This window comes from Carcharodon carcharias, chromosome 5, assembly GCF_017639515.1.
Source record: "Carcharodon carcharias isolate sCarCar2 chromosome 5, sCarCar2.pri, whole genome shotgun sequence".
Taxonomy (NCBI): domain Eukaryota; kingdom Metazoa; phylum Chordata; class Chondrichthyes; order Lamniformes; family Lamnidae; genus Carcharodon; species Carcharodon carcharias.
The window spans coordinates 170492998-170515704 of NC_054471.1; the positions used below are offsets into that span (position 1 = coordinate 170492998).

Genomic DNA, 22707 nt, shown 5'->3' on the forward strand with positions numbered 1-22707 from the left:
GTGCCTTCACTAGGAGGTTATCAATTAATCCTATTTCATTGCTCAACACCAGGCCTACTATAGCCTGCTCTCTGGTTGGCTCCAGAAAGAGCTATTCTAAGAAACTATCCCAAAAACATTCTGTGAACTCCTCACCTACCCAACCTTTGCCCATCTGAATTTTCTGGTATATAAGTAGACTAAGATCCCCCATGATTATTGCTGTACCTTTCTGGCAAGCTCCCATTCAATAAAGGATTCTATATGGAACCAAATAAGTCGTGGTATATTTATGTGCTACTAAAGAGCTATTCCTGACCTCAGTCCCTACAGCTAACCACTTATCACTGGTAAAGAATATTTTGGTTAAATAAACCTTCATAGTTATAATTAGTTTTGATTTTTCAGCATTCCCTGGCTTTCATTTATCTGCAATTTTATTGAACACCTTTAACTAAAAATTGAATTTGAGAACATATCTGATAATTTCCTGTATCAGGGTTATGATGAAAAGGCAGGAGAGTTGGACTAGCTGAATTGTTCTTTGTAAAGAACCTATTTTTTATTTTTCTTGGACTGTGACTTTAAAAACTACCGTGGCTGCAGTTGAAAGGCATGCTTGCTGGAACAGGATGTGGAATATCTACAATGTTGCTATCCTGGAACATAGAGTGCCATAAGACAACAGGATGGTGCCAGAAAGGAATTCTGGACTAGGGGGAACTGCCTAAGCATTCTAATTGGCTCCTGAGCAGGTGACCTGGGTTTTGTGTGGTAACAGTGCAGGCAGAGAGATCCTAGCCTGCAAAGAGAATACACCTAAAACTTCTCTCTCCTGTGTATGTAAGATTCCAGTATAACTGCAAGGCTAGTGAGCTGGCTTTTCTTTATATCTCTGTAACCTGCTTTCTCTGAAAAAACCTCTGTCAAGAGAAAAAGGGGAAATCACCAGGAGAGACATTGAAAAGCAAGTTTTCAACCAGTAAACTACAGACTGAAAGTGCTGGAAGATCATCTTGTGTGTCACTAACAATAAACTGCAGGGAATTTGGAAAACATCAATCAAAATCAACCCATCTAATCGTGTACTCCGGATTGATGCTATTGAGCTCTTTCATCTCACCCCTAAAATCCATGGCTTGCGTCTGTGGGCGTGCGTATAGGGGTTAAGAATGGGTAGAGTTTGTTCTGGAGTTAAAAGTTAGCAATTCACGTTTCTTTCTTTTGCCATTGGTTAAAGACAATTTGTTTAATAACCAGTTATTCACTTGTTAAGTTTACAATCCTGGTGCTCACATTCTATTAACCTAAATTAAGCAGTTTGATAGAATTGGGCAATTTGGTGGTCTAATCAAACTTTTCACATTTGCTTGGGGAGCAGTGGGGCTTGATATTACAGTGTACTATCCCCAGTGAGTTGTGACATTCTTTCAGGGAACCATTGTGGACTCAGGGCCGAACGGCTGCCTTCTGTGCTGTAACCATTCTATGATTTTATGATTTCCAGATTGGAAGATAGTGTGCAGGGGTGTCTTCAGGGATAATTGCTGGAATCATTGCTCTTTTTGATTCACAATAATGACCTGGACTTAATGACGGTATAATTTCAAAGTTTGCAGATGACATATTACTTGGAGATATAGTTAACTTTGAGGAGGATATTAACAGATTTCAAAAGGACGTTGAAGGTAAACAAATTGGTGGAATGGCAGGCCTGTGGCTGTTGACATTTAATGTGGAGAAATGTAAAATGATTCATTTTGCTAGGAAGAATGTGGAGAGGTAGTTATAACCTGAATTGTACAATTTTTAAGGGAGTGCAGGAACAGACTTGATGAGCGTTCATACACAAGTCTTTGAAAATGACAGGACAAGTCTAAAAGAAGCATATGAAATCCTTTGCTTTATAAATAAGAGGCATAGAGAACAAATAATGCTGAAACATAGGCTCGAGTTTGCGTATTGTAGCCAATTCTGGCTAGAAAGGATGTCCAGGCCTTTGACAGGGTGCAGAGGAGATTTACTAGGATGATGCAGGGATCACAGTTATGTGGAGATACTAGAAAAACTGGGGTTAGTCTCCTTAAAGCCGAGAAGGTTAAGGGGAGACTTGATAGAGGCGTTCAACATTATGAAGAGCTTTATTGAGTAATTAAGAAGAAACTATTTCCAGGGGACATAAGCAATTGACAAAAGATCCAGAGGCAACGCAAGGGAAAAAAATTACAGTGCGGTTGTTATGCCTGAAAGGCAAATGGAAACAGATTCATTAATGACATTCAAAAGAGAATTAAATAAACATTTTGGGGACAACATTTTGCAGGGCACTGAGGAAGAGCAGGCAAGTGGAATTACTTAGTATTTTTTAAGAGCCAGGAAAGGCAGAATGGGCCAAATAGCCTCCTTCGGTGCTGTATGATTCTATGATCAAAGTAAGTGAACCTGTCGAGACAAAAGCAAAATACTGCAGATGTTGAAAATCTGAATTAAAAACAGAAAATGCTGGAAATACTAAGCAGGTCAGGCAGCAACTGTGGAAAGAAAAATGGCTAACATTTCAGGTTAATAATCTTTCAACAGTATTTAGAAAAGTAATAGGTTTAAAGCAGTTGAAATGGGAGAAAGTGGTAAAAAGAACAGAGGGGTTCTGTGATAGGGTTGAAGGCGGGATACATTAAATGACATCAGAGTCCCAACTGGTGGTAGCCATTCCAGCTACTGACATAAATTAATAACTACATACATAAAATAAATGTTTTATTAAGTTTTTCAATTGTATTTTCCTGTTAACTGCTCTGCTTTCTTTTTCACGTATGCTTTTTGTTTATTTTTAGGCCTTAGACGTGGATCGTGGAGTGCTACAAAAAATGAAGAAATCTGTCAAAGCCATTTATACATCCGGATTAGGTAAGAAGCTGCTTTAATACTTAATATGATGGTAAGCATAGAGGAAAAAACTTATGTTTTGAAAACCATACATCCTGGAAATTTAAGTATTCTCAGTTATCATTCCATATTAAGGTTAATGAAACTGAAATACCCCATTGTGGAATAAGCTGTAGTACCACAAAACAATTGTAATGATCCTGTAGAACTGGGTTTTGGGTAGTAGAGTTTTGGGTCCTCCTCCCCCTTGGGGAAGAGGAGAAGAAACCTGGGTACATAAATTAAAACTCAATCTTCAGATGAGAGAATTTGAGTCAGAATGAAAAGTATTATTGCAGTATTATTTGTCACTACTACCTGTTCTTATTATATACACCTGGACAAGAAATTAGGCTTGTTGGCACCTGTTTTTAGAGTGCTGAGTGCCCCCAGAATTCCAAAATGGTGTTTGCAGCAAACACATACTTCTGGAATGAATTGTACAATGTTGATTTGATGCCAGTGGTGCCATTTTGGAACGTAATGCTACGCTAATGCCCTTCCGTAGTCTCGTACAAGTGAACAATCGTTCAGCAACAGGAATGATTCAGTCCCACAAGCAGTGCAATTTAAAGGGATAATCTACTTATATGGTAGTTACTGGCTGATTTCTTCTTACTGTTGCTAGAATTCTACCTTTTCTATTGATATTCCAAATTTCAAAGGTCCGCAGGGAGTGGTGTGTCAGGTACTGATGGATTTTTTACTAATTTGAAAGCTTCTGCATAAGTAGTTGCTCCTAAACATGGGTGCAATTAGTAGGTGTTGCCCTATAAAGCAGATCACTTGGAGAATGAACAGAGGCCACATATAACAGGACAAGCTTGTGGAAGAGGACGGAGGAGAATGGGGACATGTGGATCTTGGGCATATCCACCCGGGTTATTGGGAGAGCAATTCTCCTACTTGAACCTCAGCAAGAAACAATGTGTGAGATGTCTGTGCTTCAGTGAGGATGTCCAACTGAAAGGCATCTGCTGTGGCCACAACTGCAACCTTAGAGCAGGACAAGGAATATATTGCCAGTAGATGACTGTGGCCATAAAATTTTATGCACACTGCTTCTCCCAAGCTGGAGATATTGCAACATCTTGCAGTTTCCTGTTCTCTACTGCATAAGGGAGGTCACTGAGGCTCTTGATTCATTGAGAGCTAAATACTTGTCTTTCTTTTTTACCAGAAACAAAACCAGCGTAGCAAGCATGCAGCTTTTCTAGGGTTGCTGGGTGCCGTTGACTGCACCCACATTGCTTGGCAAATGCCTCATGCCAACTCTACCATATAACCGAACCAAAAAGAATTCCATTCCTTCAACATTCAGTTGGTCTGTGACCATAGGGAGCGCAACATGCAGGTCAATACCTGATATCCTGGCAGCAGTCATGATGCATTTGTTCTGGTGGTCCACTGTAGCAGTTGCATTTAAGCCACCATGGCAAACCAAAGGCTGGGTAATGGATGACAAAGACTATCCACAGACGACTTGGCTGATGTCTCTGGTACACAACCCATGCGTATGTGCACAGCATGGACACAATAAAGGCTATGCTACCACACAAAATGTAATAGAGCAGACCATTGCCCTGCTGAAACAATATTTCCATTACCTGGACCTCTCTGGAGGTACTTTACAGAATTTGGCAGAGCAAGTGTTGAGCTTTATGGTGTTCTGCTAAATGCTGCATAACCTCTCAATCATGAAGTGACAGCCCTTGCCACCTGCTATGCGGTGAACATTTGCAGAATTTGAAGAAGAGACGGCAGAAGACTAGCAAAAGAGTAGGGAGAGGCAACGTAGATGGTCCCTTTCTGCTCTGGCTGTCCATAAAGAGCTTAGCTACTTTGCGCTACCAGTAACCGCAACTTTAATTTCTTTCCCATTCACCAACTGTCCCATGACTTACCTTCCCTGTCACTAATTGTCAATTGTGTCTGCTTGGTCACAGTGCAAAATAAACATTCCAAAACAAATTTATAAATGAAATTATGCCACATTGCATAAAAAGTCAACCAATCACCTTTGTGCATTCCCTTTGTCCCTTAGTGTCTTGTGTGTCTTTGTCTGTCCTAGTGTTCCTATGCAGAACTGGTTAGCTCAGATGGTGAAGAATGTGGTGCTTAATTGTGCTGACAGCATGGGTTCAGTTCTTGTACTGACTGAGGTGGCTCTTGGGAGCTGAAATAAAAACAAAAATAGCTGGAAAAACTCAGGTCTGACAGCATCTGCCGAGAGGAATACAGTTAACGTTTCAAGTCTGTGTGACTCTTCATCAGAACTAAGGAAAATTAGAAATGAGGTGAAATATAAGCTGGCTGAGGGGGGGGGTGGGACAGGTAGCGCTGGGTAGAGGGCCAGTGATAGGTGGAGGCAAAGAAGAGATTGCCAAAGATGTCATAGACAAAAGGACAAAGGGGTGTCGACGACGGTGATATTAGCTATCGATGACATCTTTGGCAATCTCTTCTTCGCCTACACCTATCACTGGCCCTCTATCCAGCTCTGCATGTCCCACTCCCCTCAACCAGCTTAGATTTCACCTCATTTCTAATTTTCCTTAGTTCTGATGAAGAGTCATACGGACTCGAAACGTTAACTGTATTCCTCTCCGCAGATGCTATCAGACCTGTTGAGTTTTTCCAGCTATTTTTGTTTTTGTTCTGGATTTCCAGCATCCGCAGTATTTTGCTTTTATCTTAATTCTTGGGAGCTGCCTTTTTTACTTGCCCCATGTGATATCATGGCATTATTGAGCCTAGATTAGCAACCCTCAGACACTGTAGATGCTACCCAAAGGGAAACAAAGAGAGAGAGAGAGAATGCTTCTGTGCGTGGCTACCCCAGTGTCTGCAGCATGGTTAATGGACGGCTGATGATTTCCAATGGAGCCGGGGGGGTGGTGGATCTGCAGATGGCCTTGGAAGACAGCTCGAACAGCTGTAGCTTAGAGTCTGGCCGCAGACTGCACCCACTTGACATGGGTGGTAGCCATCAGTGCTGGTTGGCTGACAGGCAACAGCAAGGGCACTGGTGGAATAATATGGGTGGGAGCATGAATGTTGAGTTCCTGAGAAAGAACAAGTGATTTGTGCCCCATGGAACCACTTGCCTCAGCTATCCTAGTAATCTGTTGGAGGATGGATCCTTGTAGGCCCCTTTGCACTCTACAGTCCACAGGCATGATGGTAGCCAGCTGAGCTCATGTGCCAATAAGCCGAGCTTGTATGGCAGCAGTCTGAGTTTCCACTGTAGCATTCAGCATGTTAGGCAGAAACTGTTCCTGCTGCAATGAAAGCTGCAACATTGGCTATCAGACATTGCATCATATATATAAAAAAACAAAAAAACGGCGGATGCTGGAAATCCAAAACAAAAACAAAAACAGAATTACCTGGAAAAACTCAGCAGGTCTGGCAGCATCGGCGGAGAAGAAAAGAGTTGACGTTTCGAGTCCTCATGACCCTTCGACAGAACTTGAGTTCGAGTCCAAGAAAGAGTTGAAATATAAGCTGGTTTAAGGTGTGTGTGTGGGGGGCGGAGAGAGAGAGAGAGGTGGAGTGGGGGTGTGGTTGTAGGGACAAACAAGCAGTGATAGAAGCAGATCATCAAAAGATGTCAACAACAATAATACAAAAGAACACATAGGTGTTAAAGTTAAAGTTGGTGATATTATCTAAACGAATGTGCTAATTAAGAATGGATGGTAAGGCGCTCAAGGTATAGCTCTAGTGGGGGTGGGGAGAGCATAAAAGGTGTTTAAATAAAAATAAAAAAATTTTTTTTTTTAATGGAAATAGGTGGGAAAAGGAAAATCTATATAATTTATTGGAAAAAAAAAAGAGAAAAGGAAGGGGGAAACAGAAAGGGGGTGGGGATGGGGGAGGGAGCTCAGGACCTAAAGTTGTTGAATTCAATATTCAGTCCGGATGGCTGTAAAGTGCCTATTCGGAAGATGAGGTGTTGTTCCTCCAGTTTGCGTTGGGCTTCACTGGAACAATGCAGCAAGCCAAGGACAGACATTTGGGCAAGAGAGCAGGGTGGAGTGTTAAAATGGCAAGCGACAGGGAGGTTTGGGTCATTCTTGCGGACAGGCCGCAGGTGTTCTGCAAAGCGGTCGCCCAGTTTACGTTTGGCCTCTCCAATGTAGAGGAGACCACTTTGGGAGCAACGAATGCAGTAGACTAAGTTGGGGGAAATGCAAGTGAAATGCTGCTTCACTTGAAAGGAGTGTTTGGGTCCATGGACGGTGAGGAGAGAGGAAGTGAAGGGACAGGTATTGCATCTTTTGCGTGGGCATGGGGTGGTGCCATAGGAGGGGGTTGAGGAGTAGGGGGTGATGGAGGAGTGGACCAGGGTGTCCCGGAGGGAGCGATCCCTACGGAATGCCGATGGGGGGGTGAAGGGAAGATGTGTTTGGTGGTGGCATCATGCTGGAGTTGGTGGAAATGGCGGAGGATGATCCTTTGAATGCGGAGGCTGGTGGGGTGATAAGTGAGGACAAGAGGGACCCTATCATGTTTCTGGGAGGGAGGAGAAGGCGTGAGGGCGGATGCGCGGGAGATGGGCCGGACACGGTTGAGGGCCCTGTCAACGACCATGGGTGGAAAACCTCAGTTAAGGAAGAAGGAGGACATGTCAGAGGAACTGTTTTTGAAGGTAGCATCATCGGAACAGATGCGACGGAGGCAAAGGAACTGAGAGAATGGGATGGACTCCTTACAGGAAGCGGGGTGTGAGGAGCTGTAGTCGAGATAGCTGTGGGAGTCGGTGGGTTTGTAATGGATATTGGTGGACAGTCTATCACCAGAGATTGAGACAGAGAGGTCAAGGAAGGGAAGGGAAGTGTCAGAGATGGACCACGTGAAAATGATGGAGGGGTGGAGATTGGAAGCAAAATTAATAAATTTTTTCCAAGTCCCGACGAGAGCATGAAGTGGCACCGAAGTAACCATCGATGTACTGGAGAAAGAGTTGTGGAAGGGGGCCAGAGTAGGACTGGAACAAGGAATGTTCCACATACCCCATAAAGAGACAGGCATAGCTGGGGCCCATGCAGGTACCCATAGCCAAATCTTTTATTTGGAGGAAGTGAGAGGAGTTGAAGGAGAAATTGTTCAGCGTGAGAACAAGTTCAGCCAGACGGAGGAGAGTAGTGGTGGATGGGGATTGTTCGGGCCTCTGTTCGAGGAAGAAGCTAAGGGCCCTCAGACCATCCTGGTGGGGGATGGAGGTGTAGAGGAATTGGACGTCCATGGTGAAGAGGAAGCGGTTGGGGCCAGGGAACTGGAAATTGTTGATGTGACGTAAGGTGTCAGAGGAATCACGGATGTAGGTGGGAAGAGACTGGACAAGGGGAGAGAGAAGGGAGTCAAGATAACGAGAAATGAGTTCTGTGGGGCAGGAGCAAGCTGAGACGATCGGTCTACCGGGGCAGTTCTGTTTGTGGATTTTGGGTAGGAGATAGAAGCGGGCTGTCCGAGGTTGGGCGACTATCAGGTTGGAAGCTGTGGGAGGGAGATCCCCAGAGGAGATGAGGTCAGTGACAGTCCTGGAAACAATGGCTTGATGTTCAGTGGTGGGGTCATGGTCCAGGGAGAGGTAGGAGGAAGTGTCTGCAAGTTGACGCTCAGCCTCCGCGAGGTAGAGGTCAGTGCACCAGACAACAACAGCACCACTCTTGTCAGTGGGTTTGATGACAATGTCAGGGTTGGACCTGAGAGAATGGAGTGCAGTAAGTTCAGAGAGAGACAGGTTAGAATGGGTGAGAGGAGCAGAGAAATTGAGACGACTAATGTCGCGCCGACAGTTCTCAATGAAAAGATCAAGAGAAGGTAAGAATCCAGAGGGAGGGGTCCAGGTGGAGGGAGAATATTGGAGATGGGTAAAAGGATCCGTTGAACTGGGAGAGGACTCCTGCCCAAAGAAGTGAGCCCGGAGTCGAAGACGGCGGAAGAAGAGTTCAGCATCATGCCGAGCCCAAAATTCATTGAGGCGAGGGCGTAAGGGTATGAAACTAAGTCCTTTGCTGAGCACTGAACGTTCAGCATCGGAGAGGGGAAGATCAGGGAGTATAGTGAATACACGGCTGGGGTTGGGATTGGAAGATGGGCTGGGGGCGGAGGGATAGGCCGGGGTGGAGCGTCCTAGATGGGTGTTGGTGTCGATGAGTTGTTGGAGCTTGCGTTCCTTAGCACTTGAGAGAAAGAGAAAAAGTTTCTTGTTGAGGCGTCGGATGAGCCGAAGTATAAAATGAAACTGGGGGCACGCACAGCTTTGAAAAAGGGTGCGGCGGTGCTGCTGGAGGGAGAGGTCGAGTGTGTTCATATGGCGGCGCATGGCACTGAGTGTGGATTTCAGAATGTGACGGGAACAGCAGTCCGAGAAACGTTTTATGTCCCAGAGATACCTGTAATCCTGGGTGGGTTCGAAACATGAGGGGTGGAATTTCAGTTGAAATCCACGTGGGGTAAGTCGGAGATGGAGACAGTCACTGAGAAAGGAGATGTGGCTGTGAAAGCGGGTTTTAGTAAACACCTTGTCAAACACCAGGAGGGAAATGGAAAGCAAGGAAGGTGAGCAGGGCAAAAGAGAGATACGGAAATCTTGTCGCAGAATGTTTGGGTGTGAATGCAGTTAGCCACCAAGTTCCATGCTGGAAAGGATGAGCATCAAGCTATGCATAAAGCCCTGTGCCAAGTTGGTGCTGGACTCCTCCATGCTCCTGAACATTGATTACAGACTTTCTGGCAGTCCTAATGTGTTAAGCATTTCATTGTGCATAACCATCAGCATTCTCCTGTAGACAGCCAGATTAAAGTGCTCATCTGAGTTCTCTGCAGTGGAACAGTTTTTGACCTTGCCCTCAGATGAGCTGGCACCTGCATTATTCTTACCCACCCCACACCCTCGCCCTAGTTGCAGCCTGCTCGTGCCCTGTTTTTCACTACATGCAGATCCTCCCTGTAATCTATCCTTTAAGCTTCACATAGTGTCAATATCTGAGCTTGTGGCTGCAGGCGTTAAATCAAGATGCTGTGCCTTCATTACACTCCTCTTGGTGTTCCTCAGCCATCTGACCAGTTTGCACCTCTTGGATATCTGAAAGGAAAAAGGTGCAAGGGTTAGGCTGTGGTCTGGGGAGGGGAAAGTAAAGAGGTGCATGCTTACATCACCTGCAGCATTTAAATCAGGAGAAAATTTGAGATAAGGGAGAATTGGGATCTGAAAAGGAGGATTGTGTGTTAGGATACCGTCCTTTTTTGGTTCAACTTCACTGGCTGCGGCTACAACAGTGGGCTTCCCAATAATAACCATCTCCTCCACGAGGGTTGGAAGTTGCAAGCATGCCTGTCCTCCTTCAATTAGTTCCTGCTATCCCTGGTTGTGTGCCGCCATATCCTGCAAGAAAGAGTGAGTGTATTAGTGACTGTCATGCAACCTGTTTAGCTTATATGACTGTAATGATTGTGCATGCAAACGTTGAGATGTGGTTGTGAGGCTTGCAGTGTGGTGAATAAAATGGAGCATATGAATAATCATGGTAAGAGTCCTGATTGATAGAGATTGCTGGTAGCTCATTGATGGGAAAGTGGTATTTTGAGCAGGAGTGCTTGTGGTGCATTTGGTGGGATATGAAATTTAATGATGCATTCGCTGACCTTGACCACTCATGCAAGGTCATTGAATTTGCTGTGCAACTTCAAACAGATCCTTGGGGATAGATTCCTCACATTCACCTCCATGTCCCTGCATGTGTCTGGACCACCTCTACACAGGACTCCAGTGCAACATCTGAAAACCTTGGAGCCCATATTCTCTTATGTCCCATTCTTACTGTTCCCGTGTTAGATTCACTTCCTGCATAACTGCTAGTCTTCGCTCCAAGAGGTCAGGCTAACTTCAAGAACATTGACACTAGCCTTATATGTTGCTAGGAGGTTGTGATATTGACTCCCCCCACAAACGTGTACAGCCAGTGAGCAAAGCAGTTAGTGCTGGCTACACACAGCATTCATTCAAACGAGCAAATAGCGTAAAGTTGGCATGTGTCTACATTAGACATTTGAACGGGCATGGGTTAATCAAGCATCACAATCCCTGCACCCCTTTTTGGTGGCTATCCAATTTAACCCCCACCCTGTCCTTGAAATGTGTTTTGGAATTCTGTTTGGAAGAAATTGATGACCCAGTTGTCTGGTGCTATGTAGGTCCCCCTCAATGCAATTCAGCATTCTAAAGTACTTAGACTTAGAGGCTTTCCAAAGTGACGAATGAGGCAGACAAAGCATGTGCTTACATCTGTTTCCATGGTTAGTTTTTCCTGGAACAGGTCGCTAGCGTGAAGCACCAGGTGTTTGTTTTCCTTCTTTAAGTATACTGTCAAATGGCCTGTTTAATTTCTTTAGCTTATGATGAACTGCAGAAAGCTGTTGTTTAGTTGTTATTCAAATGAAAATATGCAATTCCAGTGTTATTAAAATAATTACTTAGCCTCCTTTCAATAAGCTGTCGTTTTCTCCATGTACATTTTTCACTAAGTTAACATAGAAGGCGGATTGAGAGGGTGGGTAGATAGTTTGTCTTAAACCACACTCTATAATTGATTGCTAGGAGGCATTAGGTACAAATGGAGTATGACTTTCTCTTAAGGTTTTTGCATTGAGTCTTAGTACTATATTGAACAGCAGTGTTTCGCCTCCAGGCTTTCTTGTTTTTTATCCATTGCCACAGTTTACAGCCTGTACCGTTTAACACCTGGAATGTATATTACAAGTTTAATGGTTTATATATTTCTTGCTGAAAGAAAAAACCCTGTATAGTGAATGTAACAACTGTATGATTTGATACATGCATTTATGTAGTCCTTTATTCTGAATTTTCTTTTTATGTATCATTTATACTTAGAGCTGCAATATTATCATCTGAAGTGTACATTACAAATTTAACACTATTCTTGTTGAACTGAAATGTATGCAGCATTTATTCTGAACTTCAGAATAACATTTATTGCAATGTTCTGTAAAAGTAAAGTACTTCATAGTAAGCTTCTCTTTTCATCAAACCCTAGACTTAGTTTCAGAATATAATGAAACAGTGCTATTTTTTGTTGCATGTGGCAGATGTTCTGAGCAACTTGCCATCCATAATAGTCGCAATTAGTGGCAGTAATACATAAATGAACTCTATTTAAAAGTACATTTTGTTTCAGGGCTTTAAAAAATACTTGGGACCTGTTTAATCTTATAAATACTCCAGGAAAACTATTTTTGGTAAAAATTATTTGAACTCAAAATTGACTTGTAGTTTTGAACAAAGTTCCAAGCATAATCTGTTTTCTATACGTGACTGAATAAACCCATATTGTAGTGCTAAGAAACATTTAATGGCAAATTGTATCATGGCATAATATGATCTCAACACTGTAATATGGTAATAGCTATTTCTCAGGCGGTTAAAGCTTTGAGATATGATGTGGTGGGTGGTGGTTTGATGTAAGTTCTGTGCGCTTGAATTCAAATGTTCCTCTTTCCAGTGTTCAGCTGCTGAGTTTTCTATCAGGTAGGTTGATGAGACAGTCAGTTTTTAATAGTTGTTACGATACGTTAGGTGTTGCGTGCCAGGCGGACCAAATCCACAAGGGAAACTTGGCCATACGATCACAGTAGTTTTTCAATTTGTATTTATCATGAGAAGGTTTGTGCACTAAATTTAGAAGTAATGAATCCACTAACACCTTTTAGTGATTTTAAAAAATCAGTTAAAACATTTATTAACAAGAGAAAAGAATTTAAACACAGATAAGATTGCAGTTACTTGATGTTATAACAAATCCCGAAACTACTAATTAACCTGACTCCCAACTACACACCCCCTTTAAGGCATCAGTCCAAAATAGATTTTAAATTTAAATAAGCAATCCAGCAGGGTTACCACAGCACCCACTCGACAGTGAAATTCCAAAGCCTATCAACGCAACTTTAGTTACTGGAGCAGCACTTCTTCAGAGTGTCTAGGGCTTCTTCAAGTCTGTGTCATATGGTGAACCTTTCAAGATTTTACATGGCCACACCCACCCACATAACCTTCCACCCTTCTTCGTATGTTTCTCTCTCTAATGTGTAAAATCCCATTGTTCTATATGTCTTTAGAAATTTACTTTTCAATAAAAATTTTTCATGTTGTCAATATGGCCTTTTTCCTTTTGAGAAAAATAAACATGATAACCTTGCTCTATTCATCTTGTCAGTTTGTAGGAGATAGTTTGGCATTAATTAAAAATTATCACATTGCTTAAGGGGTATTGGGGCTGAAATGGAAAAAGTTTTTTCTCTGGTATATTTAATCCATATCTACCAAGCAAATACAGCAATTTCACAATATGCATTTCAATAGTGAACCAAACAATAAGATGCCATATTTGCAAAGCTAATATACCTGCGCATCTCAGATAGCAGCTTTTCAGATTTCTGCATTTAACAGTGCATCTGCCCTTACCTGAAATTTATGCATTTGTGCATAAATAACAGCAAGCGCTATTAGCCTCGCCATTATTTTGACAGCAAGGTATGGCTCAATGAGAGCAGAATTACCTGGAAAAACTCAGCAGGTCTGACAGAGCATCAGTGGAGAAGAACAAAGTTGATGTTGCAAGTCCTAATGACCCTTCAACAGAACTGAGTAAAATTAGGAGAGGGATGAAATATGGGATGGTTTAAGGTGGGGGAGGGGGGGCAGAGCGGTGCGGGTGGTTGTAGGGAAAAGTAAGCAGTGATAGGAGCAGATAATCAAAAGATGTCACAGACAAAAGAACAAAGAGGTGTTGAAGGTGGTGATAGTATCTAAAATAATGTGCTAATTAAGATTGGATGGCAGGACACACAAGGTACAGCTCTAGTGGGGGTGGGGTGAAATAAGACTAACAGGGCATAAAAGTTATAGATTTAAAAATAATGGAAATAGGTAGGAAAAGAAAAATCTATATAAATTATTGGAAAAAACAAAAGGGAGGGGGAAGAAATGGAAAGGGGGTGGGGATGGAGGAGGGAGTTCAAGATCTAAAGTTATTGAATTCAATATTCAGTCTGGAAGGCTGTAAAGTGCCTAGTCGGAAGATGAGGTGCTGTTCCTCCAGTTTGCATTGAGCTTCACTGGAACAATGCAGCAAGCCAAGGACAGACATTTGGGTAAGAGAGCAGGGTGGAGTGTTAAAATGGCAAGCGACAGGGAGGTTTGGGTCATTCTTGCGGACAGACCGCAGGTGTTCTGCAAAGCTGTTGCCCAGTTTGCATTTGGTCTCTCCAATGTAGAGGAGACTGCATTGGGAGTAACGAATGCAGTAGACTAAGTTGGGGGAAATGCAAGTGAAATGTTGCTTCACTTGAAAGAAGTGTTTGGGCCCTTGGATGGTGAGGAGAGAGGAAGTGAAGGGGCAGGTGTTGCATCTTTTGTGTATGCGTGGGGAGGTGCCGTGGGTGGGGGTCGAGGAGTAGGGGGTGATGGAGGAGTGGACCAGGGTGTCCCGGAGGGAATGATCCCTACGGAATGCCGCCGGGGAGGTGGTGAAGGGAAGATGTGTTTGGTGGTGGCATCATGCTGGAGTTGGCGGAAATGGCGGAGGATGATCCTTTGAATGTGGAGGCTGGTGGGGTGTTAAGTAAGCACAAGGTGGACCCTATCATGTTTCTGGGAGGGAGAGGAAGGTGTGAGGGTGGATGCGCGGGAGATGGGCTGGACACGGTTGAGGGCCCTGTCAACCACCGTGGGTGGAAAACCTCGGTTAAGAAAGAAGGAGGACATGTCAGAGGAACTGTTTTTGAAGGTAGCATCATCAGAACAGATGCGACGGAGGCGAAGGAACTGAGAGAATGGGATGGAGTCCTTACAGGAAGTGAGGTGTGAGGAGCTGTAGTCGAGGTAGCTGTGGGAGTCGGTAGGCTTGTAATGGATATTGGTGGACAGTCTATCACCAGAAATTGAGACAGAGAGGTCAAGGAAGGGAAGGGAAGTGTCAGAGATGGACCATGTGAAAATGATGGAGGGGTGGAGATTGGAAGCAAAATTAATAAATTTTTCCAGGTGCCAACGAGAGCATGAAGCAGCACTGAAGTAATCATCGATGTACCGGAGAAAGAGTTGTGGGAGGGGGCCTGAGTAGGACTGGAACAAGGAATGTTCCACATATCCCATAAAGAGACAGGCATAGCTGGGGCCCATGTGGGTACCCATAGCCACACCTTTTATTTGGAGGAAGTGAGACGAGTTAAAGGAGAAATTGTTCAGTGTGAGAAGAAGTTCAGCCAGACGGAGGAGAGTAGTGGTGGATGGGGATTGTTCGGGCCTCTGTTCGAGGAAGAAGCTAAGGGCCCTCAACTCGGACTGCTGTTCCCGTCGCATTCTGAGATCCACACTCAGTGCCGTGCGCCGTCATATGAACACACTCGACCTCTCCCTCCAGCAGCACCGCCGCACCCTTTTGCAAAGCTGCGTGTGCCCCCAGTTTCATTTTATTCTTTGTCTATCCAACGCCTCAACAAGAAACTTTTTCTCTTTCTCTCAAGTGCTAAGGAACGCAAGCTCCAACAACTCCGACACCAACACCCATCTAGGACCCTTCACCCCTGCCTGTCCCTCCGTCCCCACCCCATCTTCCAATCCCAGCCCTGGTCGTGTATTCACCAATACCCCTGACCTTCTCCTCTCCGATGCTGAACATTCAGTGCTCAGCAAAGGACTTAGTTTCATATCCTTACGCCTTCATCTCAATGAATTGCGGACTCGGCACGATGCTGAACTCTTCTTCCGCTGCCTTCATCTCTGGGCTCACTTCTTTGTGCAGGAGTCCTCTCCCCGTTCAACGGATCATTTTACCCACCTCCAATATTGTCCCTCCACCTGGACCCCTCCCTCTGGATTCTTACCTTCTCTTGATCTTTTCATTGAGAACTGTCGGCGTGACATTAGTTGTCTCAATTTCTCTGCTCCTCTCACCCATTCTAATCTCTCTCTCTCTGAACTTACTGCACTCCGTTCTCTCACGTCTAACCATAACGTTGTCATCAAACCCGATGACAAGGTTGGTGCTGTTGTTGTCTGGTGCACTGACCTCTACCTCGCGGAGGCTGAGCGTCAACTCGCAGACACTTCCTCCTACCTCTCCCTGGACCATGACCCCACCACTGAACATCAAGCCATTGTTTCCAGGACTGTCACTGACCTCATCTCTTCTGGAGATCTTCCTTCCACAGCTTCCAACCTGATAGTCGCCCAACCTCGGATGGCCCGCTTCTACCTCCTACCCAAAATCCACAATCAGGACTGTCCCAGCAGACCGATCGTGTCAGCCTGTTCCTGCCCCACGGAACTCATTTCTCGTTATCTTGACTCCCTTCTCTCTCCCCTTGTCCAGTCCCTTCCCACCTACATCTGTGATTCCTCTGACACCTTACGTCACATCAACAAATTCCAGTTCCCTGGCCCCAACCGCCTCCTCTTCTCCATGGACGTCCAATCTCTCTACACCTCCATCCCCCACCAGGATGGTCTGAGGGCCCTTAGCTTCTTCCTCGAACAGAGGCCCGAACAATCCCCATCCACCACTACTCTCCTCCGTCTGGCTGAACTTGTTCTCACACTGAACAATTTCTCCTTTAACTTGTCTCACTTCCTCCAAACAAAAGGTGTGGCTATGGGTACCCACATGGGCCCCAGCTATGCCTGTCTCTTTATGGGATATGTGGAACATTTCTTGTTCCAACCCCCTCCCACAACTCTTTCTCCGGTACATCGATGATTACTTCAGTGCTGCTTCATGCTCTCGTTGGCACCTGGAAAAATTTATTAATTTTGCTTCCAAACTCCACCCCTCCATCATTTTCATATGGTCCATCTCTGACACTTCCCTTCCCTTCCTTGACCTCTCTGTCTCAATTTCTGGTGATAGACTGTCCACCAATATCCATTACAAGCCTACCGACTCCCACAGCTACCTCGACTGCAGCTCCTCACACCCCGCTTCCTGTAAGGACTCCATCCCATTCTCTCAGTTCCTTCGCCTCCGTCGCATCTGTTCTGATGATGCTACCTTCAAAAACAGTTCCTCTGACATGTCCTCCTCCTTTCTTAACCGAGGTTTTCCACCCACGGTGGTTGACAGGGCCCTCAACCGTGTCCAGCCCATCTCCCGCGCATCCGCCCACATGCCTTCTCCTCCCTCCCAGAAACATGATAGGGTCCCCCTTGTCCTCCCTTATCACCCCACCAGCCTCCACATTCAAAGGATCATCCTCCGCCACTTGCGCCAACTCCAGCATGATGCCGCCACCAAACACCCCCCCCGGCGGCTATCCATAGGGATTGTTCCTTCCGTGACAACCTGGTCTACTCCTCCATCACCCCCTACTCTTCAACCCCCACCTACGGCACCTCCCCATGCATATGCAAAAGATGCAACACCTGCCCCTTCACTTCCTCTCTCCTCACCATCCAGGGGCCCAAACACTCCTTTCAAATGAAGCAGCATTTCGCTTGGAATCCCCCAACTTAGTCTACTGCATTCGTTGCTCCCAATGCAGTCTCCTCTACATTGGAGAGACCAAACACAAACTGGGCGACTGCTTTGCAGAACACCTGCAGTCTGTCCGCAAGAATGACCCAAACCTCCCTGTCACTTGCCATTTTAACACTGCTCTCTTGCCCAAATGTCTGTCCTTGGCTTGCTGCATTGTTCCAGTGAAGCCCAACGCAAACTGGAGGAACAGCACCTCATCTTCCGCCTAGGCACTTTACAGCCATCCAGACTGAATATTGAATTCAACAACTTTAGATCTTGAACTCCCTCCTCCATCCCCACCCCGTTTCCGTTTCTTCCCCCACCCTTTTGTTTTTTCCAATAACTTATATAGATTTTTCTTTTCCTACCTATTTACATTATTTTTAAATCTATACCTTTTATGCCCTGTTAGTCTTATTTCACCCCACCCCCACTAGAGCTGTACCTTGTCCTGCCATCCATTCTTAATTAGCACATTCTTTTAGATAATATCACCACCTTCAACACCTCTTTGTTCTTTTGTCTGTGACATCTTTTGATTCTCTGCTCCTATCACTGCTTACTTGTCCCTATAACCACCACCCCCCCACCCCCCCAACCTTAAACCAGCTTATATTTCACCCCTCCTAATTTTACTCAGTTCTGTTGAAGGGTCATGAGGACTCGAAATGTCAACTTTGTTCTTCTCTGCCGATGCTGCCAGACCTGCTGAGTTTTCCCAGGTAATTCTGTTTTTGTTTTGGATTTCCAGCATCTGTAGTTTTTTGTTTTTATGGCTCAATGTGACTTTGATTCAATAAGTGTGAAGAAGTTAAATACATATTTTGAATTTGAACTGAAATGATTCAAAACATTTTTGGCCTGAGTTCCCATTAGGTTATTTATACATTGCTTAATTTAAATTGAGACTAAACTATAAAACTTGATAATTATAAAAAGCTAGATTGTTACAAACGTGTGTCTCATAGATATGTCTTGGGAGCACTATTGTCAGATGCTCTTTAAAGCATCTAAACATTTTACTTTTATGGGTGTTGACCTTGTTTCCTAATATCTGCTTATGTCTTCTTGTAACCTGGGTTATAACAATAATCCGTCTTTGAGTTAAACTGGATATTTATATCTTTTGCATGTGTACTACTTTAATCTTTGCAAAGGCTGACAAAGTAAACACTTGAGACAAATTATTGAACTATAATGATGTTAAGCTACATCAATGTAAGATAGTCACCAAGAGATCAAATAGAGAATTCAGAACAAAGTTCTTTAGAGAGTGGTAAGAATATGGAATTCGCTATCACAATTCTTATTTGAGGCAAATAATATAGATGCGCCTAAGGCAAGACTACATAAGCAGGTGAGGGAGAAGACTCGCGTGGAGCATAAATGCAGATGTAGATTGGTTGGGACAAATGCCTGTTTCTGTGCTGTAGATTCAATGTAACATTATTTCATAGCAAGTGAACAAACACATTAACACTTAATAGTACCTCTTTGTTTAATCACTACAAATTATCTTTTACATAATATGATACAAAGAACTTCCTTGCTCACCATTTATTTGAGTCATATTATTTGGTTTAAGCAACAGATCTTCTCACTATCTTTGGGCATTTCTAACCTCATCAGCTAAACAATGACTCTTGTAGCTGCCCCTTGGACAAATATGATTGCTTTTTATGTACTTTTGTTCACAGCCTGATTATGGTGTCAAATTTAGTCAAAATGATTAGCCTCCACTCAAACAGAATGCACCAGCCTAACTTCTAAATGATCCTTGAAAAACTCAGCAGGTCTGACAGCATCTGTGGAGAGAAAGACAGAGTTAACATTTCGAGTCTTCAGAGCCATACGGACTCTAAACGTTAACTCTGTCTTTCTCTCCACAGATGCTACCAGATCTGCTGAGTTTTTCCAGCATTTTTTGTTTTTGTTTCAAATTTCCAGAATCCACAGTATTTTGCCTTTTTCTAAATGATCCTTGCTGAATTTAAATAAACAGCTGTCGCAGCAGTAAATGTGAATGATTGCTCATGTTAAAGTACTTTGTCTTCAGTATGCTGGTTCAGTTGGAATTTCTGCACCTTAATCGAAATCCTCCAGCCTTGCTATTCTGTGAATTCAACCCCTTAAGAGCTAACCTGAGCCTTAATTCTTCATTTATCTGTACCCTTCATAGCATCATGTACTTTGCTACCATGACATATTACACCAAAGTCTTTCTGTGGGACCTCATCTAAAATCTTGAAACGTGACAGGGATAGAACTCAGTAGCAGTTTTCTAAACTATTTTGCAACTTTAATGAAGATAAATAGTAAGTAAGTATTTTTCTTCCTGTCCTCCCCACAAGACTCCTAAAAAAAAAAAGAAGTTAAAGGACAACTCCTGTTCAGAAGACCCCACAGGGCCCTTCATTGTTAGTTTCTATTTTCAGGAACTCGAGCAGGACCAAAGACTTAAAATCTTCTCTGTAACCCTATGGGGAATAGCTTTTCTGAATATTTTTTTTAAATATGAAGGGTTTGGGAATCTTTATCATTTGCAACTACATAATAGAGCAGAAGTTGCTGGGTTTTGCCGCCAGTACAGGGCTTTACTGGGTGAAAGTGGGATTAGAGAACTCTAACCTCTATTAGTCTAGTGAAACGCTGTGCTGGCAATGGGGCCATTCAGTTTCTATCTTAAAATGTTGATGTAAAGCATATAAAAATATATTTAATCTCTTATGCTATATCTTGCACGTGACAATAATTATTTGTATTTCTTCATCTCCAAACATCAGGTACATATTTTTCCTGAAGATGCTCCTTTAAAAGAAACTCAACCTATACCCATCTGTTTCAAGCCAACTCCAGCAGAAGAGTTTGGTTCACATTCCCACTCAAAAGGCAGCTGTTCACTATTACATTGTGAAGAAGATACATTCATGAAAACTGACCTTATGGAAACAGTGCTACTACTGTATTCAGACAGCTGGCTGTTGGCTTGTTGTTGACCAGTGACAGCTGGTCCAGTCAGCCACACCTTAGAAAAAATGAGATGAAGTGACATTCTTAGCCCATGTCTAAGTGTGTTAAGAGGGGATGAATACTTTGCATTGTGGATAAAATAGCTTGTATAATTCTTTGGAGACTACTTTTACAGTTAATGGCTTTGGAAATGATGATGTCTGAAAATGTTCAAACATTCCATCTGCTAATCAGTTCTTTGTATATAAAGGACAAACCAAAGTTCTGTAATGAGCAACTATTCTTTCTTTAACATTGCACATTTGCATTCATTTAATGAGTTTGTTCTGTTTCATTTTCTTCCACGTTTCCATCAGGGATTGAAGTATACGTATTGATTCAAGTGCCTTACAAGGCAGAAGTTTAAAAAAATTCTCCATCTGACTGTTACATAGATAGGCAGTACTTTATTTTATGTTGAGTTAATGTCAGTCTTGGTAACCAGTGATATGCCACTATCAATTCAAAAGCCAATGCTGTAACATTCGGATTTCCTTTTCATTAATACTGTTTTTGGTTGTTGAAGTTGTTTTCCACTGTATCCTCCCTACTTGTCTGTACTTGGTGGCAGCCTTCCATATCGTAAGACAATGATTTGCGCCTTGGTAGTCAATTCTGTATTAAACATCGCTTAGTGTAGCTCAGGAGTCCCACTCTAGCATGGCAGTCTCTACCACATTTTCTGCAGAGGAAGACAGTGGTCTGAGAAGGTGCACTTTATGCTAGCCTCTCTGGGCTTCAGAGCCAGTTTAGCTTTTTGTTTCTGCTCGCCTCTTTCAATGCCTTCCAAACAATCAGCCTCCAGAGATCACAGCTGTCAGTGACTGTGTCTCCCAGTTGTCAGTGTCCATGCCCACTATTTTCATATCTCACTTGCAGGTGTCTGTTCAGTGGAGGTATGGACACGCAGGAGAATATGTGGCCAGTGGCCAGTTCACAGTACAAAAGGTCTTTAGGTGTACGGTATACCTGGTAGGAATGCCATAAAGATGTTCAAAGTGAATAGTAGGACAATTCAACTTTTTTTTTAAGAAGCACTGTTTTGAAGTATAATTGTGTTGTTGCAATATGCATCATTCAAACTGCAAAGTTTGATCTGTAGTTGTGTCTTGCAGAGAAGTTTTAGAGTTATTCCACTGTGAAATTCATCATGAACTAAGTATGTATTAGTGTTTAGTAATGTTATGAATGAGTGTTAAGTGGTCGCTTTTGGAATTAAACCACTTTAGTGTAACTTTTATAGACTTGGCATTAATGCTGTTTTTCCTTGTCATCAATATCTTAGAATTATATAGAATTTTACAGCGCAGAAACAGGCTATTTAGCACAGCAGGTCTATTCCAGTGTTTATGCACCGCAGGAACATCCTCCCACCTTACTTCACTTGATCCTATCAGCGTATCATTCTATTCCTTTCCCCCTCATGTACTTATCTAGCTTTTCTTAAACTGCATCTATGCTTATTACCTTAATCGCTCAATGTGGTAGTGAGTTTCACATTTTTATCAGGTGATCTGTCCGATTTCATTCCCTTTTGTAGACTTTGTAGCGGTTTGATACAACTGAGTGGCTTGCCACAACATTTCGGAGGGCGTTTAAGAGCCAACCGCATTGCTGAGAGTCTGGAGTCACATGTAGGCCAGATCAGCTAAGCACAGCAGATTTCCTTCCCTAAAGGACATTAGTGAACCAGATGGGTTTTTACGACAATCTGCAATGGTTTTATGGTCACTTACTGAGACAAGCTTTTTCCAGATTTATTAATTGAATTTAAGTTCTACCAGCTGCTGAGGTGGGATTTGAACCTGTGTCTCCACATCATTTGTCTGGGCCTCTAGTTTACTAGTCTGGTGACATTATCACTACGCCTTCTCATAATCTGAAGATTACTAACTTTGAGGTCTTGCTTATGAGTTTCTTTCCTCGGCCCCTAAATTCTATCTACAGGACCATATCCCTCTTTCCATCTATGTTGCTGGTGCTGATATGGATTATGACCATTGGCTGTTGAGCTTCATCTCATTCCTTTCTGTCAAAGACAAACAGGAGGAGTGAGTACAAGGGTTTCCACAAATTGCAGGCTTCCCATGGTGCACTTCATGTTAACTCCGCTATCTGCATGAACTGAAAGGAATTCCATTTCCTCAAACACAGGTAGTATATCCTACAGGCAAATGCTTAATAACCTGGCAGTAGCCATAATTCCTTCATTTGCCTGCAGCCCTCTGTGTGCCCTGTATTTGACCCA

The 22707-nt window shown here is 43.3% G+C and overlaps 1 protein-coding gene across 1 annotated transcript in view; it reads left to right on the forward strand.

The window, feature by feature from the left end:
- Positions 1 to 22707, forward strand: part of asap2a (ArfGAP with SH3 domain, ankyrin repeat and PH domain 2a) — a 207759-nt gene that overhangs the window by 72014 nt on the left and 113038 nt on the right. Inside the window, exon 2 of the mRNA XM_041188015.1 lies at positions 2814 to 2886. Coding sequence (XP_041043949.1) covers positions 2814 to 2886 — 73 coding nt within the window. The remainder of the gene's footprint in view (positions 1 to 2813; positions 2887 to 22707) is intronic.